The sequence below is a fragment of the Pagrus major genome, chromosome 10 (assembly GCF_040436345.1).
Source record: "Pagrus major chromosome 10, Pma_NU_1.0".
Taxonomy (NCBI): Eukaryota; Metazoa; Chordata; class Actinopteri; order Spariformes; family Sparidae; genus Pagrus; species Pagrus major.
In genome coordinates this window covers 12200873-12214646 of record NC_133224.1, presented here as the reverse complement: position 1 = coordinate 12214646, position 13774 = coordinate 12200873, and the positions used below count along the sequence as shown (strand labels likewise).

The window sequence follows — 13774 nt, the reverse complement described above, 5'->3', positions numbered from 1 at the left end:
AAAACCTTAAAACTATCTCTTTAAAACAACCTGCATGTCGTAAAGCTTTTATATTCCATTACATTGTTTTAATGACAATACCATTCACATAATGAGAGGAAGCACTTAAGACTCATTTTCTTTTATGTACAGGTCTTTAACATCAGCCGCTTCAACAACAGACCAGGGTCAAGGTGCTACTGTTGGATTTGACGTAGTAGTTAATTTGGAAATATCCAGAGGCTTGTAGACTTTTACTATACAGTTTACGTTGAAGCCCCAGATCAGTGGCAAAATAAATAAAACATAGAAGTTGGGGTGCTGATTTACAACCACCCAGCATCAGGTGTTGTTGCATTACTGCAATTCAATCAAATCAACTCGGTTGTGGCAGGACGTTTTCTTTTTCTACAGTAAAGACCCTGCTCAATCAAAATATTTAGGTGTCAAATTGCAATTGGCCCAGACAGACGTTGAGATTCTTGAACTGGGACGCCAACTTGCTCCTCCTTTGTGGCTGGCTTTTCAAATCTGGAGAGCATTGTTCCAAACATTTCCTTCAGAGGAGACCTTGAATTCCACTCTCTGCTGTTGGCAAACAGGTAAACACACCCGAAGAGATCTGGAAACTTCGACATCAGATCAACCTTGGCCGCGTCCTCAGGACTGCAAAGATAAAAAAATGTAATTGCACTGCAATTAAATAAACAATAAAGGAGCCGGCAAAAACTGATGTGGCTGTGGAGATCTGTGTGATGGAGGTCAATAAGAGAGATTGGATTGACTTTGATTAATCCTGAATGTTCGAAAGACGAGGACTTTTTCTGCCTTCACCCCAATACAATGAAGATCTGTTAGCAATGTTAGCTAAGGTTTACCATCTAATGTTTAGAAGTTTAGCTAATGTATGCTCACTAACGTTTGTGTTAACATTGACATTAGTAACATTAGCAAACCGCAGCAACCACCTGAGGGGGCAGATGATTCAGACAACAGCAGTATTGTAACATGAAGGCAATGGAAGTGGGGAGGTGGAATGCCACATTTAGTGACTGAATGTTATCAATAACACCTTGAAGGCCCTTCATCATCTTTAACTCAGTTTGACTTACCAGTGCTCGTGGAGGTTTCGCATGAAGCGCAGAAATGCCAGTGTGCTGTCATCGTATCTGTTTTTGGGATCCACCTTCTTGACCACCTCTGCCAACTGCAACACCAAAAACAACGAGTCATTAAGTGTGATTTAGGAATAGAGAAGTTACAGTTGTTGTACAGTTGTTACCTTAGTTTTCCACTGTTTGAAGGATCCATCCCCAGCACATTTTTCCAACGAAGAAATTAATTCCTGGTCGGCATTTTTCCACTTTTCCACCGCCGTGATGTTTCCGATCCTTCTCAAGTATTCAAGTCTCCTGAAAAATAAAATGTGTTTAAGATGCATTTTTGGCAAAATGGAAAAAGAGACAACACGTGGATTTTGACCAGCCATGTTAGGTCTCTATAGTTGACAGTGTTGGTTTGTTGGTCTGTTGGTCCACCACTCTGATTCACAGAAACAACTGTTTAAAGGATTGCCATAAAACTGTGTACAGCCATTCATGGCTCCCAAAGGATGGATCCTAATGACCCTAATGACCCCTGAAATGTTCTTTAGTGCCATTTTTAAGTGGAATTTTCAATTTGTCCAGTAGTTTGGTTTCTGACCAAACACATACAAAACAGGAGCGTACCTATGTTCCCCGGGTCCTATGTTCCCCTATCGGGGAACCCTAACCCTAACAGCAGGGAACATACGGTGTTCCTCCTATGTTCCCCGGTCACATACAAAGCGGGGAACGTAGGACCCCGGGAACATAGGACCTGGGTAACATAGGGATGATCCCTACAAGACTAATTCCCATCAACCAAGTTTCAGTCTGGTTGTGTTTGGGATGAATTACAATCTACAGTATTAGCTTGCTATCATGCAAGACTAAGCTTGTGGCAATGGTAAACAATATACCTTATTAGCATTAGCATGTTAGCATCGTCATTGTAAACATGTTAGCATTGAGATGAAAGCACTATATGCGAGCTACTATTCACAGTAATAAAAGCTAATCAGTTGACAATAAAAGTGATGCTACCTCTCAGGTGTCCAGAAGAAGGGATGACTCAAGCATTCTTCCACTGTAGGTCTGTTCTTTGGTTCTTTACGGATCATCAACTTGATGAGATCCTTCGCCACCACATCTTCAACATGGTCCAAAGTGTACAAACCTTCATCAATGTTGTTCTCACATTTATGAGGTTTGTCACCAAAAGGATGGTGTCCTCCAGAGAGGATGTAATAAATCAGCATCCCTGCCACCTAGAAAGTTAACAGAACATTTTGCCAATGAAAGAAGTATTCTTCAATCATTAATCAATGCAGTGTGTGTTGCAGTAAAACTGACCTGTACATCAGTGCTCCGCTTGTATGGTGTGTCAGAGTTTTCTCCTAAAGTCTCCTTGGCCTTCCAGCATCTTGTTCCTGCACTGCCTGTGTAATGAGTTGTTTGGCCTTCGGGTAACCGTCTACTTATGCCAAAATCAGCTAATCTTGCCCTCCCGTTAACATCTACAGGACAAATCACAAAAAAGGTAGAATAATTATACATTTTAAATACTGTTGCTGTTATTCTGAATTTCTGATTTAATTTCATTACTTCAGTACATCTTGAACATTTTCTTACCAATCAAAACATTCTGTGGTTTGAGATCACGGTGGAGAATCGGAGGATTTTGACAATGAAGCACTTTTAAACTCTCCAGAAACTGATAGACAAGTTTCTCTTTCGGCAGACCACCACCATTGTTTCTGATGCATTCTTCCAGGGTGTCTTCACAGAGCTGAAGACCAAGATATCCAAAGTACTCATCCTCTGCAAAGTCAATGTATCGTACAATAGATGGATGATCAAGTTCTGGAAGTCGTAGAAATCCCTCCTCATTCCTCAGCATTTTATAGTTGCTTTTAGTCATTCTCTTAATAGCAACCTCAGTGCCATCAGTCTCTCTCAGCCCCAAGAAGACTTCAGTACCATCACTGCCCTTCGCTATGCAGAACTCTTCATCATTCACATATTTCATGCTCCCAATTCTGGTTACTATGCTTCCATCAGTTTTCGCCAGCTTCTCTAATTTTTCTTTCCACCTCTTGCTGATTTGAAGCCATCTGTGTGTATCTGATGACACAGTGGTGTTGAAGTGGAGTGGCTGAGCATTTGAAGACTCCACAACAGGAATTGATATTGGATCAGTTGCACCACTGAAACACTTGTCATCTGGGTCTTCTTCCTTTTTCCTCGGCCCAGGTGAGGCTGTACAGTCCTCACGTTCCACGTTTGGTTTGCTGAAATGATTGTTCAGTCGTCTGAGAACTTCTTTCAGCTTGTCATTGTTGGTCATTTCTGCAGACATCAGTATGTCCTCAGGCACTGCAGTTATCCCCACTGATGTAAAGATGTCACCCACATGTTCAACTGAAAGTAAGTTTGCAAATACACCATATGTGCAGACTCTGATGTGTGAGGAGTGATGGTCCTTTGCAAAAGGAGCAACTGTTTCGCATAATATCCTAACAAAGTTAAGATCCCAGCCATTTGTGCCTTTTGTTTTCTGTGTTATCACATATAGTGTTTCCATAACAGGTTCACATACATCGGGTCTCTCTTTTAAGCAAAGCTTGTCCAGTAGTTGGGGGACTAAAGTTTGTGCTTGTTCATTTGGTATTTCCTCCACAGTACACAGAACTGCATACAAAGTAATAACTGCCTGTTGTACATGTTTCTGGGAAATGTTTGGAAAGCGTCTGACTGCACCTTCAATGTAGGTGCTCAGATTTCCAGTGTCCTTCAGCCATTTGATACTTCCCTGGCGGTATTTCTCTTCACCTGGCCCAGTTACATGAAAAAGAACTTCAATCATGGTCAGATGGGTCTGAGGATCCTCCAACAGCATGTGACTGTCAAAAGTTTTGAACACTTGTTCAGGTGTTTTCCTTTGCACAGCAATTAAAACATCCAGGAAATATCTGATTTCAGAGCATAATTTATCTCCTTTTGATGCAAAGTTGTGAATCATCTTCGATATTTTTTCATTGTGAATAACATGATTAGGATCAGTGACAGATACGAGTGTCACCAGTGCACCAGCAGAGATGAGCACTTTCACAACATCATCCCTGTCACTGACGGCAGCAGCTTGCAGTGGTGTGAATGCCTGTAGATCACATCCATTTGGATTAGCTCTTGCTTCAAGCAGTTTCTCTACAAAAAAAAGTGGTGCTTGGGATCGTGAGACATAATGCAGAGGTGTCACGCCTAGCACTGGAGCACTGTCTGGGGCTGCACCCTGCTGCAAAAGGAAAGTAAAGATATCCCTGTTGTGAGTTACAACAGCAGCAGTCAGTGGGGTTATGTAGTCATCCCACTTTTTGCATGGGTAAACTTCATTAATGTTGTTCTCCCTTAGTAATTTTTTCAGCTTCTTTAGGTTATTGTCAATTATACACTTTATTATACGATGTGTCTCTGTTGGGGGTGCTGTCGCTTGGAACTGTGTGATGAAATTCATTTCTTTTCTTTAGCGTAACTGTGAAAAAGAAAAGGTTATAATATTACTGTTACATTATATAGGAATCCATAAACATTTTTCTGAGAAATTCAAATTAAATTATATTTAAAAACATTGTATTTAGGTGGGTTACAAATCCATCAGAAGCCATTCCCCATAACTACATATAAGTACCAGAAGGTTTCATTTCTACAAATTGAAAACTCATCTTACTACTTGTCCTAACTTGAGTGCCACACCTTTCCCTCGCTGACTTTAGAATTGAAACTTCCTCCTTCAGGTCTGCAACAGGAATTAAACTTTGAATAAGCAGAGCTGAGGTTTTTCCATTAATAGACTTTGGTGGTCGTAGGTACAAGGTGAAATATTGTGTTTTCATGTAAACTTTCATTCTGATGACATCAAATAACCACAAGAGTGGATACTGAATGAGAGTAGGTCTACATGACTGTGCTTCTTTAAAGTGAGCACACTGATTATTTTACAATACAATTTGAAGATGAGTGTGAAGAGAATTATAGGAAAATTAACTTACAATGTTGAAGTGGGGTGTCCGCTGTAGTATGAATTCTATCGATTGAACCATAACATGCTGTGCTTTATCTGCATTTCTTCCTGCCTCTGACTCCCTCTGTCCGGAGACAGGAAAATACCTGTCTGAAAAGATGGGTTGGGCTTCCACAGGATGTGGGAGGACTTGCCCCTATTACTCTTTATTTCCAGTCTCTGACTGTTCAGTCACCATAGTCTACATACGTCTATAAAGATTGCCTTATTGGTGAAGGGTTTAGGGCTGTATCCAGCCTTAAAGAATACCTGCAGGCAGGAACAGGACAGGGTTAGGGTGAGCAGGTGAAGGCAGGTGAGCTAACTGCTCACACACACACACACACACACACACACACACACACACACACACACACACACACACACACACACACACACTAGGAAGGAGTCAGGTGAGGGAAAAGCAAGGGGAAACAGGTAGGGAAAAACACAACAGGGTAAAAAAAACCAAACTCCTGCTGTTTGGATATGAAGCCTGCTGACTTGCAAGGGTATCATTTGTCTTATACTGAGGAATGCAATTTTTATTGTTGGCATTGCTGTTGCAAAAGACAGCTGACTTGCTTTCTGTTTTCCTCATAGTCTTAGCCAAGCTTGGCCAATGGACCAAAGTTGGCCAAGCTTAGGTTTCGCTTGCACTGGTCCAGGGTTCGATTCTGACCTGTGGCCCTTCGTTGCATGTCATCCTCCCTCTCTCTCATCCCATGTCCTGTCAATCTTCAGCTGTCCTATTAAATAAGGCCATGAAAGGCCACAAAAAAGGTTGCTTTTTGTTCATGGCCCACCATTATGTTTGAGTTTTGGCCTGCCAAGAAAAAAGTTTGGGCACCCCTGTTCTCGAGCCATCACATTGTGCATTCAACACTCAACTTATTGTGATAAACTACAGCAAAATGTTTGTCTCTTGTCAGTTTAACATTTTCATTTGAATCATCATCATACAAATATTAATTGTTTCAGCTTTAAGATCCCAATGTCCTTTGTTAATTTGTCATTAAGATGAACAGATGAACTGTGACTGATGGTGCCAGTGCTCTAATGCCAATGATCTAATGCCAATGATCAATGAATGATAAAACACATCTTACAATCATACTTTTACACATTTATTTTGATACTCAGCTGACTAAATTTACAGTATATTTTGAGAGTAACATTCAATATGCTTAAAACAAAAATCATACAAAAGAATCTGCATGTTGTAAAGCTTGCATATTCTATTAAGTTTTTTTTGTTTGCAGTACCATTCACTTTATGAGTAGAAGCACTTTTAGACTTCTGAGTTTATTAGGTTCATTAAAAAGAAGTTGGCAAACACCCTTTTTTGAATGTCATGCTCTTGCAAGCTGCAGTAACTTTTTTTTTTAAAGTAAGTGCAAAGATCAGTTCAGACTTCTGTGTGACAAACAGGTAGTGGCATTGCAGTCCTTGTTTTATGTACATGTCGTAGTTTGTAAGTCAACATTCAGTATTTTCAAAGAACAAAAAGACAGACTGAAAAAGCCTCTCAACTTGAGTGGATATATTTACATGAACATATTGTTTCCTTCAATTTTATTGGTGTCCACTGACTTCTGCTGTGAGGAGCCTTTTTTTTTTTCAAAGTTGTAGCCTAAAAATAAAAGTTAAATATCAGTAGTCCAACAATGTTGGTTCTTTTTTATGTTTTCAAACTTGTTAGTAGGTTTAATTCCCTGACATCACCTAAACACAGGTCCTTCCCACTAAATGGATAAAAAGAGCTTCTATCTGCTTTGCAACTTATAGTTCCTCTGAAAGGTTTTTCTACCTGTAAATGGGGATTTTTTTTTTCATTCATGTGTTTTTCTAAAAAGGCATTAGCTATATCCAGTCCTGAATATTTCACCTCCAAAAACAACATAACGTCCTCACTTTTTAACTGTACGCAACATAATTTATAGCACCTACAGTAACTTTTCCCACTTAACAACCACTCTCTAAGGGCTGGGGTCTCAGCTATGATCATTAAAGGTTTGTGCTTTCAAGACATTCCCTGTATGGAAAAAGCAAAGGGGTGTGATACTTTATCACGGCCAGAGGGAGGCACTGTGGGCCCATCAGAACACAGAACCCCAGTGCTGATAAGGCAACATACTGTACATTACCACAGGGTAAGAGGACATGAGGTAAGTGGCAACCACACCTGCTACACCCTCAGTAGTAAAATTATCTTTCTCTCAGGTCCTGGTGTATATTTTTGGGGTATAAAACCATTAGCTCAGGGGAGATTAAACCGAAATGAATACATCCAAATAGATCAAATTGTATTTTAAATCTTTCCAACCCCAGGAATGTCAGCTGGATTATTAGGAGAATAACCAGCTGCCTTGTACAAGTGTCCACCCTCTTGACTGTCCCTCTCGTTCTTTGTGAAATGGTCGTATCTCTGAAAGTCTGAGAGGCCACGAGAACAGATAATAGGACAAGGCCATTGAGAAACTGACAGGATTCCAAACACTACTTGACCCGGCTCTTATTTGTGACAGAAAACTATGTAGGAATTGATATTTGCCAGTTCATTAAGTCTGTTCCCTTCACAAATATATCTTTTGAGTGGAAGACGTTCGATTGCAGGACAGGCAATAAGGCACAGCCCCTCACAAGCTCAAGTCAATGATGATGTGCTCAAAGATCTGCGTGTTTCCCTTGAAGCTCGAGGTGAAGATGAAGTCCCTGCGGTCAGTGGAAACCACAGTGAAGGAGCGTGGCGCCTGGATGTACACCTCCTTGAAGCGCTCAAAGAGTTTCTCTTCATTATCCCACAGGTAGATCTGCGAGAAGGTGTAATCGCTTCCCAGGGCCAGGTAGTAACGGTCTTTGAAAAGGAACGGCTGGAGAATCATGGAGCCTCGAGAGGGCAAGGCCTGGATCTCTGCAAATTGTTTGGCACCCCAACGTAGAACTTTGGAGTCACCGATATAACGTGTCATAGCCAGGTAGAGTTCCTCCTTGATCCGGAAGTGCTTTACAGCTACAACGTCCTCCATGTTTGGGATCTCGCCCTGCAGGACAAACTTCTGGTTGCTCCGGCTCCACTGGTAGATCACGGGCACCTGTGAGCGGCTTGCCAAGATAAGGTGGGCCTTCCCATCCAAGTCCAAGAACTCTGCATCTGTATCGCGGTACCACTCATGCAGCGACTGGTAGGAATAAAAGCCCTTATCATTCCACTTGTAGAGGGTGGACAGGCCCGCTTTTGAGCTGTCAGCAATCACAAAGAACCAGTCAGAACCAATCTGGAATGCCTCGATGTCATTGGGCTTGGAGATCTTGGACACCTCGATGTCCTGGAACTTGCTGAACCTGCTTTGGTCCTCATCAAACTTGTAGATGTGGGAACCACCAAAGAGCTGAGCCACGATGACAAACACCTGGTCCTGGATGACAACTGACTTGCAACCCACAATGGACTGACCTGGAAGGATAGAAACAGGCCAGCATGAGTGTAAAACTCAACCAGGATACTCTGAGGCACTTCGTTGAGGCATTGTCTTACCTGTGATGTTATCATATGTCCTGAAGTTCATTTCTATGTGGTCCCATTGGAAAACCATGCAGTTGTCAGTGCTGGGAGCAGCAATAGTCACATAGACATCGTCCTTATAGCTGAATGTGTCTACGGAGAGAGACTCAGATGCCACGGACTGATGGAGGACGAAATCTGTGGAAAGGCACATTCTTAATTGAAATATTTCTACAACTAACAAAATTCTAAAAAGAGAAAACTCCACTTTTGCCATTTGTCCACACTTCTCTGGATGACCCAATTGAGTCACCCGATACTGATCCTAGTTAGACCAGAGACGAGGACAGCTGGCTCAGGGTTTTCTCACCCGTTGAGATGCATTCGTTGTGCAGGCTGGCCATGTCATTGAGTCTCTTGTCCTTCAGGTCCTCCGGTCCAGCACACACGACATCCGACACTGTGGCATTGGTGTTCTTCAGCCACATCATCAGCCACTTGGCACGGCAGTCACACTCAAAGGCATTGCCTCGCAGGTCCCTGCAGAGGAGAGGTACTGTATATCATTACAGAGAACCAAAGAAGACAAGCCGGAGGACACGTTCATAGACAAAAAAGGATGAAGAAACTGAGTGACGAACTTACAGCTCTATGAGTGAATCCAAGTCAATGAAGAGGTCCCTGGGCAAAGCTTTGATGTTGTTGTTTGCCAAAGACCTGGAACCAACAGCAATGAATCAACACAGGGAATAGCACAATAACCATAATCCCACTGCAGGACAATGGAAAAACATGATACACATGTAGTGCAGAAGTCAAAATAATGTCTGGACAACTCAAAAATAAAAACTGAATATCATTCTTATATACTGTATATTTCCATCAATGTTCAACACTGTTACCCTTAAAGGAACAGTTCACCCAAAAATGAAAATTTAGTCATTTTTATTATTATCATGAGTTATTTTTCAGGATTCTCAAATCAAACCTCCAAACTATTAAGCATCACATACACTTGTCTACAATTGCTCCCTATTAAATATCACGTTCAGCAATAAATGTTACAAAATAGACGTTTCAACGGTCTTTGTTTGGAAATGATTTTAAAGATTGGAACCTACAAGTGAGTCAAGTCCCTGAGTCCTCTGAAGGCATATTTGGATGTGGTCTCTATCTTATTACTCTCGATGAACCTGTGGAAGATAGGGGAAAAAAGCATGTTGGATCAGTTTTTTTTTACATGAATAATATTACATTTAGCCACAGTTATCCTACTTTAAGAAATGTAGTACATACACATACTAAGATCGCAATCAGCACCTGTTTCTGCCATCAACATCAAGTCACAATTTCCATTTCAGATTCTGCATAATTTTGTGCAGTTTTAACAAAAATGAAGAACAGATATTTTTGTAAATGTTATGCAAAAAACGGATGGAATACCACACATCTATATTTGTTGAATGAACGGCTGCCACATCTATTAGACGTTTAACTGGCTCAATTATTTGAGGTTAAAGGCGCACTATGTAGTTCAACTTGGATTATAATAGGAACAATATTAATCAGATATAATAATCTTTTCCATAACTGAATAAACAAGCTGTTCTCAGAGGAAAATAAGGTTAGGTTAAGGTTAGATCAAATCTTTTTGTTAGGACAACATCCTTTTCATAAAAAATATGGTAACATTTTAGTCCAGTCAGGCTTGAGGATTGTAATAAACAATACATTTGTACAAATGATTGTGTTGACAAATGAGACGATTCTTTTCATGCACAAATTGAACCACTAGAGGGCGCACGGTCGATACATTCCTGCCTCAACCACTCACTGAAAGACCAACATCCAACCACATAACCTCATGTCCATAACAACATCCCTGACAGACTATTTTATTATGTTGGATTGAATTGTGCCATTTCATCCAGTTACAACCGATTACATTAAGGGTGCAGAAATGCTGTGTAGCCAAAGTGATGAGTAATTACACTAATTCACTGAATGCCTTTGTACTACTGAAACAATAGAGGAACTTACAGATACTCCAGATGTGGAAGGCCTGAGAATGCATCATCCCTTACAGTTGTGAGAGAATTGGAATTCAAAAGCCTGAAATGAATAATAGCAGACGTTAACAGATGCTGGCTGCTAACACGACGTACCATTTTAGGCCTCTGTCTTGTAAGATTGTCATTTAGCAAACAAAGTCCACTCAGTGACCTCAATAGAGCTTAATGCTCTGAGCCCAAACATGACACATGTTATAATATCACAATATTGTATAGTCTTTATCACCATTCAAGGACGCAGTTGTACACATTACCGAACAAACTGTAAAAGACAAATAGCATGTGAAAATATTCAGTTTTAAGGGGGAATGGTTAGAAAAAGGAAATATTAGGCTGCAGTCTCACCACAATATGCATCTAGCTGGGTACTTTGTAGATGCATATGTGCATGAGTAACTGTATATATTGTTTTATTACATTCTAATGTGAGTGTTTGTGTGTAGCACGAGGGGGCTCCATGATGCATTTCATTGCACAACCCTGTAAACAAACCTTGATCACTTGAAATCATCATGCATGTTACGGCTTTGCTCTGTATCTGCCACGCCTTTGTTTAGGCTGGCGTCACAGTGAAACACAGCAGACTGATGGCCCCTGGGAAGTACATCATGCTATGGGACTGCACTGAAAGCTCAAGACTATAGATTTCCACAATTTATTTCCAGGTGTCCAGCTCTTTTAATTGCTTATTGCTTTGACGTGGACCAAACAGACTTCAACAAAATGCTTTACTGTGTTAAGAAAGTTGGTTAATGGACATACATGTGCTTCAGTAGCACAAAACCCTTCATTAATTCATGGCTGGTTTGATATTTCTGTCTGAACTCCAACACTAATAGGCCACACAGTCACGAAAAAGACATATTTGCAATAAGTTTTGAATCAATCTGCCCTGTATTGCTCCGTCCCACCAGGAGCCTTGGCTAACATGTAGGGCCCAAACTCATCAAGCCTTATAATACAGAGGCAATAACATGCAGCTGAAGTGCTCTTACAGTAGCTGGAGAGATGGCATGTGAGCAAACATTGCCTCCTTGACCTCGGAGAAAGTCCCATTGACGATACTCCTGCAAGGGAGAAGCAGAGACGATGAATGTGGAGCCCTGCAAAGCAAATGAAATGCTGAAAAGTGATTAACCAGAGGAGGTGGAGAGGAGTCAGGACTGCATTGCCTTGCAACATCAGCTCTAATTAAGATGGTGTGCGCTATAAAATACACAGTGGAATTAAACTTAACAAGCCCATATTGCTGTACATGCATTAATTGTCTAAACATCTATCGTTTAGTAAGAGAAAACATCATATACTGAGGCTACTCACAAAGAACTGATGTCGTAGGGGGTGATCCTCGGGACATAGGAGGACCCGACGCAAATGATAGACTCCCTGGAGCAGCTGCATGTTGAAGGGCATCGGAAAGCCTTCTTCAAATGACCCGGTTGAGACAGGAAGCAGAGCGACACACAAAACAATGCCCAAATCTTGAGAGTTGGCAGCATCTTTCTTGCCGGGCTCGCATGTGTGAGGTTTGCTGAGGAGCACCGATCGAGGCAGATGGCACCGCGCGTTTACACCCTGCACCATGAAATGCTGCACTGGCTCCCTGACATCAGCAAATCAGCTGCAGCTCCCCTCCGTCCACTTTAATTATTTATTAAGTCAGAGCTCCAGTCGGAGAACTGTTGGTTAAACAGCCACGCACTATACACCGATTTTTTCTAAAAACACAACAAAAAACAAAAAAAAACAAAAAACAAAATGAGGCGTTATTAGGCTGCCGCAGAGGATCTGGTACCTGAACGTCTCACATGCAGTTGATGTTGCTTTGACGAAGCACTTCAAAGCACGTAAATATGGCTATTTTTAAACATATTTGGCTTTTAAGGGACTTTGGCCCCATTATATGAGCGGATAAACCGACTTCTGTCAATCATGCATTTTTTAGATTTCCAAAATACATTTCCAGTGACGTCAGTTACACACACATATATGCATTTTGTTGCCATTGTATGACCTAAGTGGACACACATGTCGCTTATTTTCTGGCGTTTACAATGAGAGCTCTCTGTATGAAGCCAGGCCGTGTGTCTGAGACGCCAGGAAGTGATATACTGTTACATAGGAACATTTACATTGACATACAGTGGGCTGTACAGTACCCCTCCTCCATACAGAGGCTCTCTGAGGCGCATAACTGCAGCACCATGGACAGCGCCTCTGTGGCGGTCTATGCAGAGCAGCTCAGCTGGTAGAGCTTTACAGTGGCTGTCTGAGCGGTTACATATGCAGTCAAAGTAAACACAGTATGTTTGCAGTATATGTACAGGGACACCTAGTAAAGGACTTCTGGACTTCAGTGAAAAATCCTCCATTTTCGCTCCTTCAGAATAAAAGATATCCGCCATTGCAAAAAGTTTTAGAATTAACACATTTGACAGAACCCCACAGGCCTCTTCGATTTGACTGCAATAATGAAATGAAATAAAATAATACCACTCTTTTGTACTTTAAGGCTTCAATTTGGATTTGATTGCAATGCATGAATAAATTACATTTTTTTATTATTGAATCGTGTAAAGCTATGATCAGCCCACGTGGGCTTAGGAGACACCACAAACTCATGAATGCAACATGCATTTTTAAAAAGGAAAGAACAACAATTCACAGTCTGCCGAAAACAAAATTCATTGATCACTGACAATACATGATACTAATCAAATGGGACATCTTGCCTTCTTTTCCATGGTCATGAGTCAAGCCACACACACATTAAAATTAAACATTTCCAGGTGTCCACCATCATCTAAAATATTCCAGGGCCATTTCATGAAAATTGACATTCTTAACTCATCACAGTATGTGTTATATGAAAGAAAATGGGACTCCCTTTCCACTTTACCAAATCATACAGTTCACATTATTGGTTTTCCTCGCGATTATTTCTACATCAGCCAACTTCAACAGGCAGGTCAGGTCTTGACAAGATCATTTCAAACAATTTTCATCCAACTTGCAGGAACTTCATTTTATACTTTCACATGATTTTATTCATTTCCATCCATCAAGAGTGCAAACA

At 41.0% G+C, this 13774-nt stretch overlaps 1 protein-coding gene and 1 long non-coding RNA gene across 2 annotated transcripts; both read right to left on the bottom strand.

Annotated features, from left to right (window-relative positions):
- Positions 1-1097: 1097 nt before the first annotated feature.
- LOC141003217 (uncharacterized) lies at positions 1098-2179 on the bottom strand. Its single transcript, XR_012179695.1, has 3 exons — positions 2106-2179; positions 1262-1391; positions 1098-1186 (listed from the first exon to the last, which is right to left on the bottom strand). It is a non-coding gene; the product is annotated as an uncharacterized lncRNA (long non-coding RNA).
- A 4110-nt stretch (positions 2180-6289) lies between these two features.
- On the bottom strand, positions 6290-13155 carry lgi2a (leucine-rich repeat LGI family, member 2a). The gene is given in 9 exon segments (XM_073475086.1): positions 6290-8578; positions 8660-8824; positions 8997-9166; positions 9272-9343; positions 9748-9819; positions 10667-10738; positions 11694-11765; positions 12019-12242; positions 12244-13155. Coding segments are annotated over 9 exon segments (1704 nt in total). The 5' UTR covers positions 12283-13155; the 3' UTR covers positions 6290-7760.
- Positions 13156-13774: the final 619 nt, after the last annotated feature.